The sequence below is a fragment of the Leucopleurus acutus genome (assembly GCF_964270905.1).
Source record: "Leucopleurus acutus genome assembly, chromosome: 16".
NCBI classification, from domain to species: domain Eukaryota; kingdom Metazoa; phylum Chordata; class Mammalia; order Artiodactyla; family Delphinidae; genus Leucopleurus; species Leucopleurus acutus.
Genome location: NC_139158.1, coordinates 57,670,279 through 57,690,456, shown reverse-complemented (window position 1 = coordinate 57,690,456; position 20,178 = coordinate 57,670,279). Strand labels below are relative to the sequence as shown.

General features: G+C 41.2%; 1 protein-coding gene across 3 annotated transcripts in view; it reads left to right on the top strand.

The window, feature by feature from the left end:
* Positions 1-19,338, top strand: part of ATRN (attractin) — a 175,850-nt gene extending 156,512 nt beyond the window's left edge. For 2 of the 3 annotated variants that reach the window (XM_082858002.1, XM_082858004.1), the window contains exons 27-29: positions 3,363-3,470; positions 8,797-8,911; positions 14,860-15,087. In XM_082858002.1, coding sequence (XP_082714128.1) covers positions 3,363-3,470; positions 8,797-8,911; positions 14,860-14,984 — 348 coding nt within the window. In that variant the 3' untranslated portion in view covers positions 14,985-15,087. Of the gene's footprint in view, positions 1-3,362; positions 3,471-8,796; positions 8,916-14,859 lie in introns of all 3 variants that reach the window. The other variant, XM_082858005.1, reaches the window with a different exon arrangement.
* The last annotated feature ends 840 nt before the right edge of the window (positions 19,339-20,178 follow it).

The following is a 20,178-nucleotide window of genomic DNA, read 5'->3' as shown; positions in this document are numbered from 1 at the left end:
CCTTCATATTTCCCTTAAGCAAGTCAGTTTTGCTATTTAGTGATAATTGATGGATATATCTATAGAGAGAGTAATGTATGGTCAGTAGACTTCAATCAGTGCTATGTAAGCTATAGTTCATTCTGCACCACATGGTTTTAACTTTCTAAAAGGAAACTAAGAATCATATTGACTTACAGGTGAAGTCAGTTTTTTTATCCTTCCTACCAGAAGCTGGTTCCTTAACTCAGGCTGGAGATCTGAAGGCTTAGTAGCACAGCCTTTACAGGAGCCTTTCATGAGGATGAGAGTAAAGTATCAAAAGTTTCTCATTATTCAAGGAAAGATAAATGTGTGTCTAATTAAGTATTTGCTTGAGTTCTATTTATTAATGAGTGTTGATTTATTTCCAGAGCTCCATTCCGAAAGTAATATTAATAAGTCCAGAAAATATTTATAATTGGCAAATCAAATAAACTTGATGAAAAATTACAACACAAAAACTGCTTATTGCAACTTTCACTTGTGTATTTACTCTGCCTTTTAGTCATCATGTCTATTGCATTGTTGCTAAATAGAAGTGCACTAAGATCTAGACTTTGTGCTCTTTGGTTTTCTATATAAAACTTGATCTATAGACAAGATTTAGAGGAGAACAGAAATATCTAAAATCAAAATTCACAAGCATGCAGCACTGTTCATAGAACATTAGTGTCTGTAATGGGGTTAAGATAGGCTTCAGGATATGAGCCTCTTCCTGGGGGCCGTGACACCTTTTCTGACCCATGTAAAGGTGATGTTATCATAGAGGTAGCGTTACACCCTCTTTATTATGATTTTAAAAATTCAGTGGATAACTTATTCAGAGGTTTTTTTCTTTTTAATAGCTCTATTACTAAGATATTTTAAAATCTCAACAAATAGCACAGTATTCTGAAAAAATATGTTATCCAAATGTGTAATAAAAAAGTGAGAAGCCATAACTAGTACCAAGGAAGGAATCAAAAACTTGTCAAGATATTACTCTCTCCACAAAGGGTATTAGACCCAAGGAGTTTCAATTTGAGATGAGTTTATGGAGATAATAATAGTCTATTTCTTCTTGGGTGCTTATGAGAATTAATTATTTCCAAAATATATAAACGGTTCCAGGGTAAAGGAAAAGATGGGAAGTGTAAAAGAATCCTGATACATTTTATGCTTCGAAACCTTGAAACCAAAACCTGAGAAATGTAACACCAAAAAGTAAAGACCAGTTGTATAATGACTGTACGTGCAGCAGTCTAGTTTACCAGTGTAGAAAAGGGATCATTTCACACCAGAAAACCTACTAGGATATGTTATATCAGTAGGTAAAAAAATAAAACCTAAATTTTCGGTTGTGGCCAAGTAATCATTTAGTCATTTATTGATATTAACACTCATTCCTAGTTTAAAAACAAAACTCTTAGTAAACTCAAAAATAATACCTCCTCAACACTCTGAAGAATAACCAGATAACCAACATCACCCATGATAAAAAAATACTAGAGTTTGTATCCAATAAAATCCAGACAAGTTAGTCATATTAAGAACTGACATTTGAGCATTTCTAAATTGCAGGCACTGTTGTAAGAGGTTTTATATAGATTAACTAATTTAATCCTCACAACAACCCTATAAAATAGTGACACTAGTCCTTTTTCACAGATAGAGGAACTGAGGCTCAGAGAGGCAAAGTAACTTACCCATCACCACACAGTTACAATAAAGACACCAAACTGGGCTTTAAACTTAGGACTTCTATCTTCACAGACCATGTTTCTAATCACAAAGTAGTCCCCATAGTCACTTACTTTTGTTCTGGGTATTCTAGACTCTGCACTAAGAGAAATAGAAATAAGAAGTTTTGTCACTTTCGGAAAGGGAATAAAATTATTATTTTCATATAAGATGATTAAAACATCATATAGATTTACCTGCATAAAATTACTAAAGTATATAAAAAATAAACAAATGAATAACATAGAAGACAAACAACCAACTGGAAAATATTTGCAGTGTACATGAAAGAAAATAAGATGAACACCTTGCAGAGAAGAGGTTTTCCCCAAAAAAAGTATGCTTATTACACAGTTGATCAACCAATAAACTAAGCTTTTACCTTTGTGACTTAAAATTTCTCTGTTACTGTGAACCTGACCATTCAAAATATATTTTATCTTTTCTAAAATATCATTCATGATTTATCCCTCTCAGAACTGTAGAAAAGTGATGTGATATTTTTTATAACAAAAATAATAGCAGCTAGTACTGCTTAAGTCATTGCTACATACCAGGCCCTATTTTAAGTGCCTTTACTCACATTATCTCCTTGTCATAAAGGAACTAGACTGGGAACTGTCTCACTGTGACTCCACACTTAGAATAGCAGAGAACCCAGAGGAGGGTTGTTGTTATATGTATTTGTTGAGTAAATGGACCAATAGCTTTGTGAGATGTAGGAATGTGATTATTGACATGTTAACACAATGTTTAATATAAAAATGCCCTTCTAAAACAGAGCCATGATCTATCCAGCCCAAGATTCTGTCTCCTACAATAGTTCCAAGGAAGTGGTCGAAGTAGGGCCTCATTGTCTTCCACAGCATGACCTCAGAGCTTCAGTGACATGCCCAGATTTCTGATATCCCTAATGATATATGATTGACAACACACCACGTACTAGGCACTGTGCTAGTTAAAGCATCTCATTTAACCCTACTGATACTTTTATGGGATTAAAAACCCATTTCAGAGAGGAGGGAACTGAAACCCAGAGACTTTAAACACCTTTTTAAAAGTCACACAGCTGGAGAGTGTTGAAGCAGATATTCATATCCAAGCCTCCCTAAATCCAGAGCCCCTAGTTGTCCCTCTGCTCTGCAAAACTTCATGGTTTTTTGTGTTTAGCTTATACCACCTCTCTGAATAAAGAGCTCTTTCAGTTCCTATCTACTGTATAACAAAGGATAGTTTTTGTTGCTGTGTAAATACTTGGTTCAAGTTTCAGCAGGAAAAAAGAAAGCCTGGCTTTAATCTAGTAATAAAAATGTAAGGAGATAGGATAATTTATTTTATGTGTTTAATAAGCAGGCATCATAGCATTATATCCATCAGTACATTAGTATGTATCTCTAACAGATAAGGACTTTTTCTTTAATATAACAATACTGTCATCACAGCCAACAAAATTAAAATGTTAATACCTGGTCCATGTCCAGTTTTCCCCAGCTGTCTCAAAAATATCGTTTTGGACTTGATTTGTTTGAATCAGGGAGGATGAGGTATTTTTAATATGTAGTATTCTCTAATAAAATCCCCTCAGTACTCTTTGCATTAATGATTGCTGTATTACTTATCAGCAACTTCTTCGAGAGATGCAGCAGATGGCCAGTCGTCCCTTTGCCTCTGTAAATGTTGCCTTGGAAACAGATGAAGAGCCTCCTGATCTTATTGGGGGAAGTATAAAGGTGAGATTGTATTTCAAAAGTCCCTGTGACTTAACTTATCAAAACTCATGCTTCTAAGTCTGGGGAACCAGAGAGAGCAAGAGCCTCATTCTGTTGCCTCTTATGTTATCCTCCCTCTTTCTTCTTAACAGTAAGTCCACACACTGAAAGTGTCAGGTATTCTTTTGCTTTCATTTTCTAATCTTTGATTCATGTTGTTAAGCAGTCTCATATTCAGGGAATTTTAAAATGTAAATAACTTGTCTGATATTCTTGTAAGTTTTCTGTGGCGTAATACTTGAAAACTTGAAAATAGCTAAATTGAACCATTGTTCCTTATAAGTATTTTGGGGGATTTTTTAAAAGGGGAAAAATCATGATTGACTATGAATTCTGTAGTCAAAATAAATAATTCTGATCCCCCCACCATGATGAAGAAAATGATAAGACTTTCTCTTTTAACAAAATGATGAAATATTTCAGATACTCTTGGGAAACAGCTATATGTTCGTGGAGATATGTATACACACACATATATACATATGTATATGTATGTGTATATATTTTATATATATATATATATATATATATATATATATATATATATATATATATATATATATATATATATACCTGTATGTCCTAACATACTTATTAAAGCATTACTGAGCTTACAGGAAGTATGTGAGATTTCCAGGGACCACTCTCCTTTCCCTCCTCCAAAAAAGAACAAACCATGAACCAAAACCAGAGCCATGTGTGGTCTAAAGTGGTTCTAGACTGGTAACACCCCACATCTCACAGCTGAAGTAGATGCAGATCCTGTCTGAGGGAAAACATACCCAATTCAGCCATGTAGGACTCCCATAGATCAAGACCAAGGAATCAGTGATCACCAAGGACAAAAGAGAAAAGCCATGAATAAGAGTCAGCAGAAGCAACAGAAGTGGCACCTAATGAATATAATATAGCTCTGTATGAAATGTTTAAAGAAACGAAAGATAGAATCATAAAGATAAGGAAGCCATGAGAGTCAAGAATGGCCAATCACACCTGAAAAAGAACCAAATGGAACTGTTAGAAATGGAAAATACAGTAGTTGAAATTTTTTAAATAATTCAGTTTACATGTTAAACAGCACATCAGACACAAGTAAGGAGAGAGCTTTTGAGCTGGAAGATGACTCTGAAGAAACTACACAGGCTGCAGAACAGAGACAAGGAGATGGAAAATATGACAGATAATGAGAATATGGAGGATAGAATGAGAAAACTTAACATATATATTATCACAGTCCCAGAACAAATGAATGGAGGAGAGGCAATATTCAAAGAGCTGAGAATTTTCCAGAACTGATGGAAGACATGATTATACAGATTCTAGCAAAACATATTGTAAGCAGGAGTAAGGAAAGAAAGCAGAGGGAAGGCAGGGGTGAAAGAAAACTACAGTTGGGTTTATCATAGTGAAACTGTAGAACTCCAAAGACAAAGAGAATGTCTTAAAATTAGCCAGAACAAAAAAAGATCACTACAACGTGGAGAAATTGGAACCCTTGTGTACTGTTAGTGGGAATGAAAATGATGCAGCTGCTGTGGAAAACAGTACTTCTCTTCCTCAAAAAAATAAAAATATGGCTTCCCTGGTGGCGCAGTGGTTGAGAGTCTGCCTGCAGATGCAGGGGACACAGGTTCGTGCCCCAGTCCAGGAGGATCCCACATGCCGCGGAGCGGCTGGGCCCGTGAGCCGTGGCCGCTCAGCCTGCGCGTCCAGAGCCTGTGCTCTGCAATGGGAAAGGCCACAACAGTGAGAGGCCCGTGTACCAAATAAAATAAAAATAAAAATAGAATTATTTATTATATGATCTAGCAATTCTATTTCTGGGTATATATCCAAAAGAATTGAAAGCAGGGTCTTGAAGATATATTTGCACACCGTGTGCATAGCAGCTTTATTCACAGTAGCTAGAAGTTGGAACCAACCTATGTGTCCATTGAGGTATGAATGGATAAACAGAATGTGGTATATATATACAATGGAATATTACTCAGCCTTAAAAAGGAAAGAAAGTCTGACCAATGCTACATAGATGAACATAGGTGAACCTTGAAGACATTATGCTAAGTGAAAGCCAGTCACAAAAAGACAAACACTGTATGATTTCACTTATATAAGGTACCTTGAGTAGTCAACTTCATAGAGACAGAAAATAGAATGGTAGTTGCCAGGGTCTTGGGAGAGGAAGGAATGGGGAGTTGCCGTTTAATGGGTATAGAGTTTCAGTTTTCCAAGATGAAGGAGTTTTGGAGATGGATGGTGGTGATGGTTGCACAACAATATAAATGTACTTAATACCACTGAACTGTATACCTAAAAATGGTTAAGATAGTAAATTTTGTTATGTGCATTTTACCACATTAAAAAATAACTGGGGAAAAAAAGACAGATCACCTACAAAGGAATGACAGAGTGACAGCTGACTGACTTCTCAGGAGCTACAAGAGAGAAGAATGTCTTCAAAGTATTGAAAGAGAAGAACTGCCAACCTAGGTTAGTGTACCCAGTAACTACCTTCCAAGAACAAGGATAAAATAAAGATATCCTCAGATTATGGGAAATACCGAGCACTTGCCACCAACAGGCGTGTATAAAAGAAATGTCTAAAGGATGTGCTAGAGAGGAGGGAAATTACCCCAGGAGGGTGGAATAAGAGGGAATAGTGAGTAAATCAGATGGTAAACATGTGCCTAAATCTAAGCAAACGTTGTCCTGATAAAATAGTGATAATTTGTGGGATTGAGAAGAATAGACAAGCCTGAGTGACACCCCGTGTCACACATACGGCACAGCCGGCTGCTCTTTAAAATGCTGTCTTGACTTTCCTGTCAGGACACCACACACCTTCTGGCTGTTCTGTGCTCTGTATTCTTCGTTCAACCCTCTTCATCTCCCAACATCTTTTAACAGTCGTAGCCATCTCAGGCTCAGTCTTTGCGCCTCTTCTCACATCTTTTACACCTACACCATTGGTGATTGTCTTAGTCTGTTCAGGCTGCTATAAAAAGTATCAGAGACTGGGTGGCTTATAAGTAATGGAAATTAATTTCTCACAGTTCTGGAGGCTGGGAAACCCAAGATCAAGGTGCTGGCAGATTAGGTGTCTGGGGAAGGCTTGCTTTCTGGTTCATAGATAGTGACTTCTAGCTGTAATCTTTTTTTTTTTTTTTGGCCACACCATACAGCTTGCACCATGGGATCTTAGTTCCCCGATCAGGGATTGAACCTGGGTCCTTGACAGTGAAAGTGCAGAGTCCTAACCACTGGACCACCAGGGAATTCCCTCTAGCTGTAATTTTACGTTGTAGGAGGGGTGAGGGAGCTCTCAGGGTCTCTTTTCTAAGGGCACTAATGCCATTCATGAGGGCTGTGCCCTCATGACCTAATCATCTCCCAAAGGCCCTACTTCCAAATATTATCACATTGGGTATTATAATTTAACATATGGGACTTCCCTGGTGGCTCAGTGGTTAAGAATCCACCTGCCAGTACAGGGGACACAGGTTTGATCCCTGGCCTGGGAAGGTCCCACATACTGCGGAGCAGCTAAGCCCATGCACCACAACTGTGGAGCCCACGTACTGCAACTACTGAAACCCGCCTGCTTTCGGGCCTGCGTGCCGCACCTACTGAGCCCACATGCTGCAACTACTGAAGCCCCTGCGCCTAGAGCCCATTCTCCACAACAAGAGAAGCCACCATAATGAGAAGCCCACGCACCACAATGAAGAGTAGCCCCGGTTCGTCGCAACTAGAGAAAGCCCACGCACAGCAACGAAGACCCAGCGCAGCCCCCCAAAAAAATTTAGCATATGAATTTTGGGAGTACACAAATATTCAGACCATAGCAGTGATCTTATCCATCATGTATTTAAACACCATGATATTTAAACCTCTCCACTCAAACCTCTCCTGTGAGTATCCAACTCATATATCAAATTGCTTGCTCAGTGTTCCCACTTGGATGTCTTAATAAGCATCTTAACAAATTTAACATGTTCAAAACTGAGTTCTAAATACTGTTCCCCACACCTGCTCCTCTGGCGTAACTTCCCCAACTCATCATCCTAGTTGCTCAGGCCAAAATTGTCCTTGACTCGTCCTTGCTCTCATCCTCATTGGATAGCCAGTCCATCAGCAAATCTTTTTGACTTTATCTTCAAAAATATTTCCTGACCACTGTGTACCACCTCCACCACTGTTACCTATCACCTTGATCTAGGCCATTATCCTCTTCCACCTAGGTTTTTGCAGTTGCTTCATAACTGGTTTCCCCACTTCTGCCATTTCACTCATCTATTCATTTCCCTGTGCTGTAGTCACAGTGGTTCTGGAAATGATTTTCTTCAATTTGAAGAAATTGATGGCACAATTCTAAAGATGGCTCCCAAGATTCCTGTCTTATGGATATTCAATCAAACACTACTCCAGGTTCTGCTATGAAGAGATTTTGCAGAAGTAATTAAAGTCTGAGGGTAGTTGATATTAAGATATAAGGAGAGCTTTCTCTGGCTGGTGGCAGAAGAGGAAGCATGACAAGAACTTGAGCACCATTAGTGGTTTCAAGCTGGAGGGACCAGGTAGGGGGGAATGTGAGTGGCCTCCAAGAGAAGAGTGGCCCCTGGCTGATCGCTAGCAAGGAAATGGGGACCTTAGACCTAGAGATGGAAGGAACTGGATTCTGCCAACTTTAATGAGTTTTGAAGCAGGTTCTTCCCCAGTGCCTCCTGGTAAAAGTGGAATGCAGCTGATAACTTGACTTCCACCTTCTGAAGACAAGAGCTGAGACCCTTGAGACTTTTGTGAGATAGAGCTGAGAATTTTTCCAGAACTCATAGAAGACATGAATAGGACCTATATCCCTAAGCAGAGAGCCCTACAGAGCTCTTGCCTGGACTTCTGACCTACAAAATTGAGATAATAAATAGGTGCTGCTTTAAGCACCGAAGTTTGTGATTTGTTTCATAGCAATAGAAACTAATATAGGGGCATCTTTAAAAATCACATCTAGGGCTTCCCTGGTGGCGCAGTGGTTGAGAGTCCGCCTGCTGATGCAGGGGACACGGGTTCGTGCCCCGGTCCGGGAGGATCCCACATGCCGCAGAGCGGCTGGGCCTGTGAGCCACGGCTGCTGAGCCTGCGCGTCCGGAGCCTGTGCTCCGCAACAGGAGAGGCCACAGCAGTGAGAGGCCCGCATACCGCAAAGAAAAAAAAAAATCACATCTAAAGGCTGGTGAAGGTGTTTCTTCAGAAACGCTGCTTTAGGTAATTCTTTGTTTTTTTCCACCAGACTGTTCCCAAGCCCATTGCCCTGGAGCCATGTTTTGGCAACAAAGCTGCTGTCCTCTCTGTGTTTGTGAGGCTCCCTCGAGGCCTCGGTGGAATCCCTCCTCCTGGGCAGTCGGGTGAGTAGATGAGGGTCATTGACAAATGAGGTTTATGTTTTAGATGTGTGAAGGCTCCTTCCCTTTTGTAGAGAACTTGGTTATAAAAGCGATATTGCATTCAGGCAGACCTCGGAGATATTGCAGGTTTGGTTCCAGAAAACGTCAATAAAGCAAATATCACAATAAAGCGAGTCACATGAATTTTTTGGTTTCCCAGTGCATATAAGTTATGTCTACATTATACTGTAGCCTGTTATGGTGCAATAGCATTATGTCTAAAAAGACAAGGTACATCCTTAATTTAAAAATGCTTTATTGCTAAAAATGCTAACTATTATCTGACAATGCAGGGTTGCCATAAACCTTCAATTTGTTAAACAACAATGACAACACAGTATCTGTGAGGCACAGTAAAGTGGGGTATACCTGTAGGCCCTGCCTCCTGTCGTTGTGAGGATTTGGAGAGATGATCCCATTGCCACTGTATTCCTAACCTATCTTTCCTGAGGTCACCATTCCTTCCTGGGAAAAATCTGGATCTCCTCACTGCCCCAGCCTTCTCAGCCTGCCAGTGGTATTGATGCTTCTGGCCAAACCTTCTTTGCCGCCAGTGTTTCCAGTCCCCCGCGTCTGTGTTGCTCCTTTACTATCTTTTTCCTTGCTCTGCCTCTAAATGTAGGCTTTCTCCCTCTTCACTCCATATGCTCTTCCTCAATCATCTTACTTACTCTCATGGCTTCCAGCTAGCTCCCTCAAGCTAGTGGCTCTCAAATTGGTATTTCTAACACTATTTCTTTTTCTGTATTTATGTATTTCTTTTTCTTTTTCACTCTAAGTATAAGGCACAAACAACAATTATAACATCCTAAAGGAAGTTTTTGAAAATTTATTCACAATTCTACCATCCAACACCCACCAATTTTCACCGTTCTGTTTCCTTTCCAGCCCTTATCAGCAATTTAGTTGCAATGATTGTATAACTAATTTTTATTCTTCTTTTTTCATGTAACTATCATAAACATTTTTACAACTTACTATATAGTGTTTTATCCATCTTTTACACTACTCCATGAAATACTTGAATCATAATTTAGATAAACATTCTTTTACTGTTGAACATGAAGGAAATATGGAATATAGTTTTGGAAGTATTTTGATTAATCATGGAGTACTTTGGAGGGATGCCTCAGACATGTTTTAGACAACTTTCAGTTGAGATGATTCTGCAGGCCTCCACTCGACTCAGCTTTCAGAAGGTCTGTGTCCGTGGTGTTCTTATGAGGGAGGATATTAGGCGTGGCCAGGTCAGGATTTATTGTCTTCATTTCATAAGCGAATGGCTTGATTTGCCCTCATCTAGGGATTCCTGTGAGTTCAGCCCCTAACTTGGCCTTGTCCATGTTGAGGGCAGAATGACCCATTAACCTGACACTCTGGAGCAGTATCTCCTGCCCAGCTCAGCAGACATTGACTGGTGCTCCCTGAGGGCAAGGTACTGGCTGGGGCTGGGAGGGGAGCGGTGACAGGCTTGCAACACTGTGGCCTTTCCTGCGCCAGACTTTGCCTGATGTGCCCCAACCCCCTGGACTCCTGACGAAGACCTGCTCACTACTTGAGAGCTACCCCAAGGGTGGGGCCATCCCTGCCACCCCTTCTGTATCCCCCATTTCATTCATTCATTCATTCATTTTTATTGAAGTATAGTTGATTTACAGTACTATATTAGGTTCAGGTGCACAACATAGTGATTCAATATTTTTAATAGATGGTACTGCCTTTAAAGTTATTACAAAATAATGGCTAATCTCCTTTCCAGTCTCTACACCTTAAGGTTTCTCCTGCTAAACGCTGGGCTTTTTTCTTTTTCATTGTGAGCTTATTATTCCCAAAAATAAAGTAATCACTGTCTTTCCCAGGTTAATATCTCTAATTCTTGTCCTCCTTGCCAAGCTTCACACCCAATTATTCGATTGCCTACTTGAAATGTCCACTTGGATACCTCAAGGTCTTATCAAGCCTAAAATGTCCAAAATGGAGCTTGCCCTCCTTCTAACCAGTTGGTCCTTTGATCTCCATCTCAGTAAAGGAATTCATTATTCAGCCAGTTGCTCAAGCCAGAAACTCAAGAGTCATCCTAGGCAGTCCTCACCTCTCTATGTATAATTCACGGGCGAGTTCTGCTGGTCCTACATCTGGAGTCTCATTCTTCCACGTTGTTTCATTTACTCTACCACGTCTCTCATCTAACCTCAGCTGCCATCTCTCCCCTGTAGTCTGCTTCTTCTACCCTTGACCTCTAAAATCACAGCCCCAACCCCCTCCCACACCTCCATCCAGCCATTCGCCTGCAGTTAAAATCATTCTTTAAATAAATAAGTAAATGATGGTTATATTTCCCTGTGCTATACAATATATCCTTGTTGCTTATTTATTTTATACATAGTAATTTGTATCTCTTAATCCCATACCCCTGTCTTGCCCCTCCTGCCTTCTCTTTCACCACTGGTAACCAACACTTTGTTCTCTATATCTGTGAGTCTGTTTCATTATATGCATTCGTTTCTTCTCTTTTTTCAGATTCCACGTATAAGTGATAACATGGAGTATTTATCTTTCTCTGTCTGACTTATTCACTAAGCGTAATAATCTCTAGGTTCATTCATATTGTTGCAAATGGCAGAATGTCATTATTTTTTATGATTGAGTAGTATTCCAGTGTGTGTGTGTGTGTGTGTGTGTGTGTGTGTGTGTGTGTGTGTGTAAAAAAAATCTTCATTATCCATTCATCTGTTAATGGACACTTAGGTTGCTTCTATATCTTGGCTATTATAAATGATGCTGTGAATGTTGCTATGAACATTGTGGGTGCATGTATCTTTTTAAATCAGTATTTTTGTTTTCTTTGGAAGTATACTCAGGAGTGCAATATGGTAGTTCTACTTTTATTTTTTTGAGGAACCTTCATACTGTTTTCCACAGTGGCTTCACCAATTTACATTCCCACCAACAGTATACAAGGGTTCCCCTTTCTCCACATCCTCACTGACATTTGTTATTTGTGGTCTTTTTGATGATAGCCATTCTGACAGGTGTGAGATGATACCTCCTTGTAGTTTTGATTTGCATTTTCCTTATGATTAGTGATGTTCAGCAACTTTTCATGTGCCTGTTGGCCATCTGTATGGTGCCTGTATGTCTTCTTTGGGAAAATGTCTATTCAGGTCTTCTATTTTTTAATAGGGTTGTTTGGTTTTTTGATATTCAATTTATGAGCTATTTATATATTATATATTAACCCCTTATTGGTCATATCATTTCCAAATATTTTCTCCCATTCAGTAGGTTGTCTTTTCATTTTGTCAGGGTTTCCTTTGCTGTGCAAAAACTTTTAAGTTTGGTTAGGTCACATTTGTTTATTTTTGCTTTTATTTCTTTTGCCTTAAGAGACAGATCCAAAAGAATATTTGCTATGATTTATGTCAAAGAGTGTTCTGCCTATGTTCTCTTCTGGGATTTTTATGGTTTCAGGTCTTAGGTTTAGGTCTTTATGTATATGGTGTGAGGAAATGTTCTAATCTCATTCTTTTGCATGTAGCTGTCCAGTTTTCCCAGAACCACTTATTGAAGAGACTTTTCTCCATTGTATATTCTTGCCTCCTTTGTCATAGATTAATTGACCATAAGTGCATGAGTTTATTTCATGTCTCTCTATTCTGTTCCACTGATCTGTGTGTCTGTATTTGTGGGAAAACCATGACGTTTTGATTACTGTAGTAGCTTTTTAGTATAGTCTGAAGTCACGGAGCATGATATCTCCAGCTTCATTCTTTTTTCTCGAGATTGCTTTGGCCATTCAGGGTCTTTTGTGGTTCCATATAAATTTTAGTATTATTTGTTCTAGTTCTGTGGGAAATGTCATGGTTATTTTGATAGGGATTGCCTTAACTCTGTAGATTGCTTTGGGTAGTATGGACATTTTAACAATGTTCTTCCAATTCAAGAACACAGGATATCTTTCCATTTCTTTGTATCATTTTCAAATTCCTTCATAAATGTTTTGTAGTTAATCAGATTATAAGTCTTTCACCTCTTTTTAAATTTTTTTTTAATTTTTATTTATTTTTGGCTGTATTGGGTCTTCGTTGCTGCGCGCAGGCTTTCTCTAGTTGCAGCGAGCTGGAGCTACTCTTCATTACAATGCGTGGGCTTCTCATTGCGGTGTCTTCTCTTGTTGCAGAGCATGGGCTCTAGGCACACAGGCTTCAGTAGTTGTGGCGTGTGAGCTCAGTAGTTGTGGCTCACGGGCTCTAGAGTACAGGCTCAGTAGTTGTGGCGCATGGGCTTAGTTGCTCCACGGCATGTGGGATCTTCCCAGACCAGGGCTCGAATCTATGTCCCCTGCATTGGCAGGCAGATTCTTAACCACTGCACCACCAGGGAAGCCCCTTTTACCTCTTTGGTTAAGTTTATTCCTAGGTATTTTATTCTTTTTTTTTTTTTTTTGGCGATACGCGGGCCTCTCACTGTTGTGGCCTCTCCCGTTGAGGAGCACAGGCTCCGGATGCGCAGGCTCAGCAGGCATGGCTCACGGGCCCAGCCTCTCCACGGCATGTGGGATCTTCCCAGACCGGGGCACGAACCCGTGTCCCCTGCATCAGCAAGCGGACTCTCAACCACTGCGCCACCAGGGAAGCCCATCTTTTTGATGTGATTTTAAACGGAATTATTTTCTTGCTTTCTCTTTCTGACAGTTCATTATTAGTGTATAGAAAAGCAACAGATTTCTGTGTATTAATCTTGTCTCCTGCAACTTTACTGAATTCATTTATTAGTTCTAATAGTTTTTTGGTGGAGACTTTAGGGTTTTCTATATATAGTATCATGGCATGTGCAAATAGTAACAGTTTGACTTCTTCCCTTCCAATTTGGATGCCTTTTCTTTCCTTTTCTCATCTGATTGCTGTGACTAGGATCTACCCCCCGTTTTAAATGGTGCCCTTCTCTGGACTCCCGAAGCGCCTGGCTCTGTCTTTGCTATTACAGTGGTCACTGGTGTGGATTCCCCACTCCATGCCAGGTACTAAACCTGGCACTTAAAAGCTACCCCCCTCCCCCATTTTATAGGCTCAGTGAGGTGGAGTAAGAAGCTCCTCTAACATGGCTCCTGGGGGCCTCAGCAGGGCTCTGAGCCTGTCCGGCCTTTTCCCATGCATAGGAATCCAGTTCCCCCAGGACTGTGCCTTCCCTAATGAACATCAAGTTAATCAATTACCAGTACAAAAAGGAGAATGGACCCACCAGTCCCCAAAGCAAAGGTGGTAGCGGGGGTGGTGGGGTGATAAGCCAGGTACCATTCTAAGACTTTACATCAGTTCACTCATTGACTTCTCACACAAGCCCTGTGCTGTTCCCCATTTACAGAAGAGGAAACTGAGGCACAGGGAAGTTAAAGAACCTTGCTTATTCCAAAGTCTGGCCCCAGAGTCTATCCTAACCCTTATCATGGTGTAGATATCAAAATAACTAGTGCTATCTGGGCAGTGTGGAATGAATCTGAATTTCATCATAAAGAGTGAAGCTTTTTCTTGGAGAAAAAGACAGGAGAAACTTAGTGCTTAAAGCATGTCTGCAATCTTATTTAGATGCTCCCACCACGAGGCAGGGCACTTTGCTTGGTAGATCTGCTGAAAAGTAAGGTACTCCTTTTGTGTAAAAATGGGGGAGGAGGAGAATATGTATTTGTATTTATACAAATAAACCCTGAAAGAATATATACAAACTAAAGAAGTTACTCTGATGGAAGTGGGGAGTATGGAGGGAGACACAGGTTAGAGGTAAGATTTTTCCCATGTATGTACTTTATTTATTTATTGCACCATGTGAATGTAAGAAGAAATTTTTAAAATTATTTTTTAATAAAAGCGAGCTGCCCCTTAACATGTGTTCCCTCTGTGGGTTCTCCCAAGGTCTCGCAGTGGCCAGCGCCCTGGTGGACATTTCTCAGCAGATGCCAATAGTATACAAAGAGAAGTCAGGAGCAGTGAGAAACCGGAAACAGCAGCCCCCTGCACAGCCTGGGACCTGCATCTGATGCTGGGGCCAGGACTCCCTGTGAGCAAGGAGTGGCGTGCCAGAGCCGTCTGCAAAGAGGGAGCAGGCAGGGAGACACTGTGCAGGGCAGAAGACTGGAAACTCTCGAAACATCCACCTCATCCGCATGTTCACAAGCTTTCTTTGACAGTTTCTCCCAACTGTGCTCCAGCATCTAACCTTTTACTTTCATATAGGAAATAATTGATTTAGTTACAGGTCCAGGGATGATCCAGTTGTTGACGGAGGAGGCCGGTGTAGAGCGAGTGAGAGAGCTAGGAATGACACTCAGGTTCACGTGTGGAAAACTGTTCTTGGGACTGTCTCAACAGTGCAAAAAACAAAGATGTAGTGTTTACAAGTAGACATTTGTCATCAGTCATTCTTGAACATGGTCTTTTAAAAACTAGTCAGATGAATTAACTTGTTTTCATCTGAAGCCTGCTATCTTTTTTAAAAGATGTGCTATTTATTCTTGCACAATTTAGGCAAATATCTCTCTTTCAGGGAGTAACTTTTTTTCTAGTTGAGAATTAATAATGGTCCCTCTCTTTTGAATCATAAGATAGAAGAGGCTATTTTAAATGTCAAGGTCAGCAGTGTTACTTGGAATGCCAACTGATATAATGGGTAGTTTTCTGTAGCAACTTGATTAATTTAGTCTGAATCCATTTGAAGTTCTCTCTCTCTCTCCTCTTTCATTCCCTCCCTCTCTCTCCTTCACTTCCTCTTTATCTCTCTCTGTCTCTGTCTTTGTCTCTCTTTCTCACACTCATACACACACACACACACACACACACACACACACACACACTAAGTGCCTAGACTTTAAATAGATCTAGCAATTGGAAAGTTAGTAAGCATAAGTTTTTACATAATTGCATTCCTACATTCTTATAAAACTTAAATAGCTATCATTGGCAATCTGCTCTTTTTCTAAAACCTAATTTGCCGCCAGAAAACAGTTTTCTCACCCCGAGAAACATTTAACGTAGCAGCAGGGATTGAGAGGAAAACAGAAATGACCTAACTGTCAAAGCTCCTGTTTTTGTTGTCAAAAAGGACACTAAATAAGGCATGTTCCCACGTGCCTCCTTGCCCCAGGTCACTCTAGGCCTGATGTTTGCTTCAGCCCTTCTGGGTGCTCCTGCCAAGGCATCACAGAGGGAGGGGCTCACTCATGTTACATGTCTCCCTTGAGCCGAAAAGAGCATGACAGCACTTGGGACCCCTTAATCAAAGGGCAACTCTTTGTTCCTGTAGTCTGCTTGAGCTGGTGGGTCATTCTTCATTCTCAGGCTCAGGTGGAGTGCCAGGAGAGGGTCGGTCTCCTGTTGTCGGGCAGAACCTGCCCAAAGCCTGGAGGAGAACCTGAAGCTGTTTGCCGTCTTTCTCCTCCTCCCTAGGAGGGGCTTAGGCCTCCCATGCTCCCTCCCAGACCCAACGGGTAGCTGTGGGGAGGGCAGTGAACGATAAGGATGAAAAGCACATGGGAAAAATGGACAAGGGGAGAAAACTATGCCAAATGAAAAGTGACCAAATTGAAGTAGTGACCAAATTGAAGTGGAGCAGGCCAGTCCCTGCTCTTCTCCCCAGGGCACTGCCTGGATGGTGTGTTGTCCCCGTCCATGGTGCTCTGTATTCTGGCATTATGCAGCAGCCTCCCAAGATCTCTCTTATGCTTCAAAACCCAGTGTTCTATGGCATTACCCTGGGGGCGTAGACCTTTAGACAACAATGCTCAAGTTTGTGAATTCGGAGAAATCAATACTCAAAAGAGCAAAAACTGTGGCATTTCACCTTTATATGCAGTGCCTAGAGAGGGAGTATGACCTCTTCCCCAACATTAACCCCACTCCCATGAAGAATTGCCTGGAAAGATGTTTTCAAGGATGTTGAACCATAAAACACTGATGCACAAAACACCTCTACTTTGAGACTTGCCTCTCAAAATGCTGCTTTTTCACATTATTGTTAAAGAGCAGATGGTTCTAGAAAAGACCCCTCCTCTTACAAGCTCCCCATGTCCCTGCCCCAGATCACAGTACCCGCAGAGAGCCTGCTGGGGACTGGCCCTTCACCCCTGTGATTACCAAAAGGCCACTGGAGAGGACCCTCCCACAAGGGAAGTCCTTGTTTGTTCAAAGGACTGGTGTTTCCTTGGCAAAGAAGCCTCCTCCCCATGGTAGTCCCATGCCTTGAAATAATAAGCACCATGTCCCATAGCCACCTGGTTATTTTCTTTTTTCTAAAAGATAATGTTTATTTTTTAAAAGGAAGGAAAGAGCAAGTGAAGTTTAATTCTGCTCCAACAGTGGAGAAACAACTGAATCCACCTGCTTCTTCTTTGCAGCCAGTAGCAAACAGCTTCCTTCAGGCTTGGGCCAGAGGAAGGGGGTGGCAGGAGAAGGAGGCACTCAGCTTAGAGTCAGTTATCAAGAGGAAGTCATGTGGAACTTCAGAGCCTGTATATAAATTAAAATAGTTATGAAAACATCGATATTGCACTTGTACATAACTATACAGTAGTGTCTGAATGTTCAGACATTTGGAGTGTACATAAAACAGAAAAATATCTTAATGTATTTTTATTAAACATAATGATGTCTGAGTTTGACCTAATATGTTTTTGTGCCATATATTGGATATCCAGGTTCAGAGAAGTCCTCTCGTTATGCCCTGATACGATAACAAAGCCACGAAAGGCATCCCCATTGTGCCCAAGTGTTCAAATGGGACTGATTGGATAGCTTCTAAAGTAGGAATCATCTGTCAGTGCACATATGAAAATGCGGGCAGTGTGTGAAGAGACTCAAAGGCAGCCGGGATGTCTCTGCCCCTGTCATTGGCTCTGGGAGTGCATTGTAACTCTCCTGTCAGCTTCTCGGAGCAGTGGGTGCCCAGGGAAGACCAATCTTGTCCTGAGAAATGCTCCTCTTAGTCTTTAGACTCCAAGACTATACCTGTAGATCTAGTCAGATTTTCCAAAAAGGGCTTTTCCGGGCTGCATTTTGTTGTGGTTTTGTCTAAGTTATTAATGACCATTTCCCAGGACCATAGTTTACTATACTGAAAACTGGGAGTGGGATTGGGCGTGGCTGCTTTGTTGATAAATAGCTCCTGTTTCCCCATGGAGAACCTCACCCTGGCCTCCTGTCCACCTCCTGCCCCCTTCCTACACTGTTTGGGGAGAGGTCTGTGCTTCCCTGTGAGGATCACCTCTAAGTGTGGGAGGAGGTGTGCAGAGAAGGCAACCACATACTCCCTGAGCTAACCTGGAAGAAAAGCAGCCCTGGACAGAGACTGTTAGCAAAAGGCCTGATGTGCAAGATTGGAGATGCACCGGGAAATCTGGGGCAAATGGAAAGACCAGAGCACTATCTGTAGAAAAATACATTTTATCTTTCAGTGCAAATCTTGCTCCTTCAATTTAATAGAGTATATTCAGAGATGGGATGGGAGTGATTCACTTCCTTGGGTGGTGGTATCCTTTTCATTAACACCTTTGATCCTTACATTTCGTTCATTCATCCATTCATTCAACAAATATTCACTACTTACTAACAACCTAAGCTAACACTAGAGCAGTGACTGAGATGGAAAAGCTGCTCTTCAGAATTACAACAGAATCCAGCTCCTCAAACCTGTCATCCCAGGAGAACTTTCCTCGTGGTTTCTGTGAGAATTGGCCACCTGAGGATAGACCCAGGAAGGCAGAGGGTCTGGCCTCAGGCCATGTACCGGCTCTCAGCCTGAAATGTTTACCAAATTTACCAAATGGCTCAAACCATAAAAATCACCGTGATGGTTTGTAAATAGCGAAGCCCACCAAGAGACATTTCCCCTGAGTTGTCCAAATTTATAAACACCCTCGCCTGCAGGGAGACGATTTGGGAGTGCAGAGGAAAACTGGCACCTTCTCTTTTAAAGGCAATAATGGAATCGACTTTCAATAACTGAATTTGTGCACAAAACATTCTAAACACTAGTGAAGCCTGTTTTGTTGAACTAATTTTGGCTCTGGAAATGTTTTATAGTTATTTACGGTTTTGTTTCGGGGGTTTTTGGTTTGGATTCAAGTTTAGTTTGTTAATATGTATAATTTAGCATCTCTTGCACTCATGTAAATATGGAGTAAGTATTGTAAACTATTTCATTGCTGGGGATTGTGGATGTTATACATACATTTAGGACTGCAATTTTTTGGTATTTTTTGTATTGTAAAATAACAGCTAATTTAAGCCAGAACAAGAGAATTAAGGGAGGTCTGTGCATTTTAAACACAAATGTGAAGAACCTGTATATAAACAAAAGTAAATACTATAATACAAACTTCCTTCTGAAATAAAAGTAGATCTGATAAAAATGTGGGTTTTGTTCTAAGAGTTTGATTTTGTTTCAATTATTTTTACAATTTGGTCATTAGAACCTTAAGAAAAGGGGAAAAACATGTTTTAAAAAGTTTACCAGTTTTCAGACTGCCTCAGAGGAAGCACTTGGCAGTCCATGATTGAGGTGTAAACCAACAGGGTGGGCACCTCAGACACCTCTGCGCATAACTGAGCCCTGGGGTGTGGGAGGAGCCCTGAGCAGCTTGTGAGCAGACTCCCCAACATCCCCACTGTGGCCTACATTGCCCTCAACACACCAGTGCTGGGGACAGAGACTCATGTGTGGGACAGCTCTGCCCAGGCACCATCACGCCCATGCCAGTGCCTCGCCAGCTGCCCTTGGTCATTCAGCTACTCGTACTCTCATGGGCTCCTGCTAAACCTCAGGTATGCTGATAGGTTTAGTCCTCCATGGCCACAGCGTTGTCCTTGGTCTTGAATTTTGATGAAGTTATATGTCCATTCACAGAGTCTTGTCTGTAGGCCTTCTGCGTGCCCAGCCCCACGTTATGCGGCTCCTGCCCTCAGAACAGGGTCAGAACAGTGCATTTCAGCGCCCTGGTACAGAGTGCAAAAGGTCTAGAAGGATAAGATCGGCATAAAGTAAGTTGAGAAAGTCCAGAAGAAGCACAAGGAAGGGCTGTGGTTCATACAGGGGAGGGTGGGTGAGGCACCAGGTCCAGCCCAGGAGGCTGGAGGAGGCCTGCCTACCAGAGCTTGGGCCTCGGCCAGGGTGGGAAAGAACTGAACTAGAGGCCACTGCCAGGTTGGGGAGGACCTTGAAACTGTTCCGGGGAGGGTTGT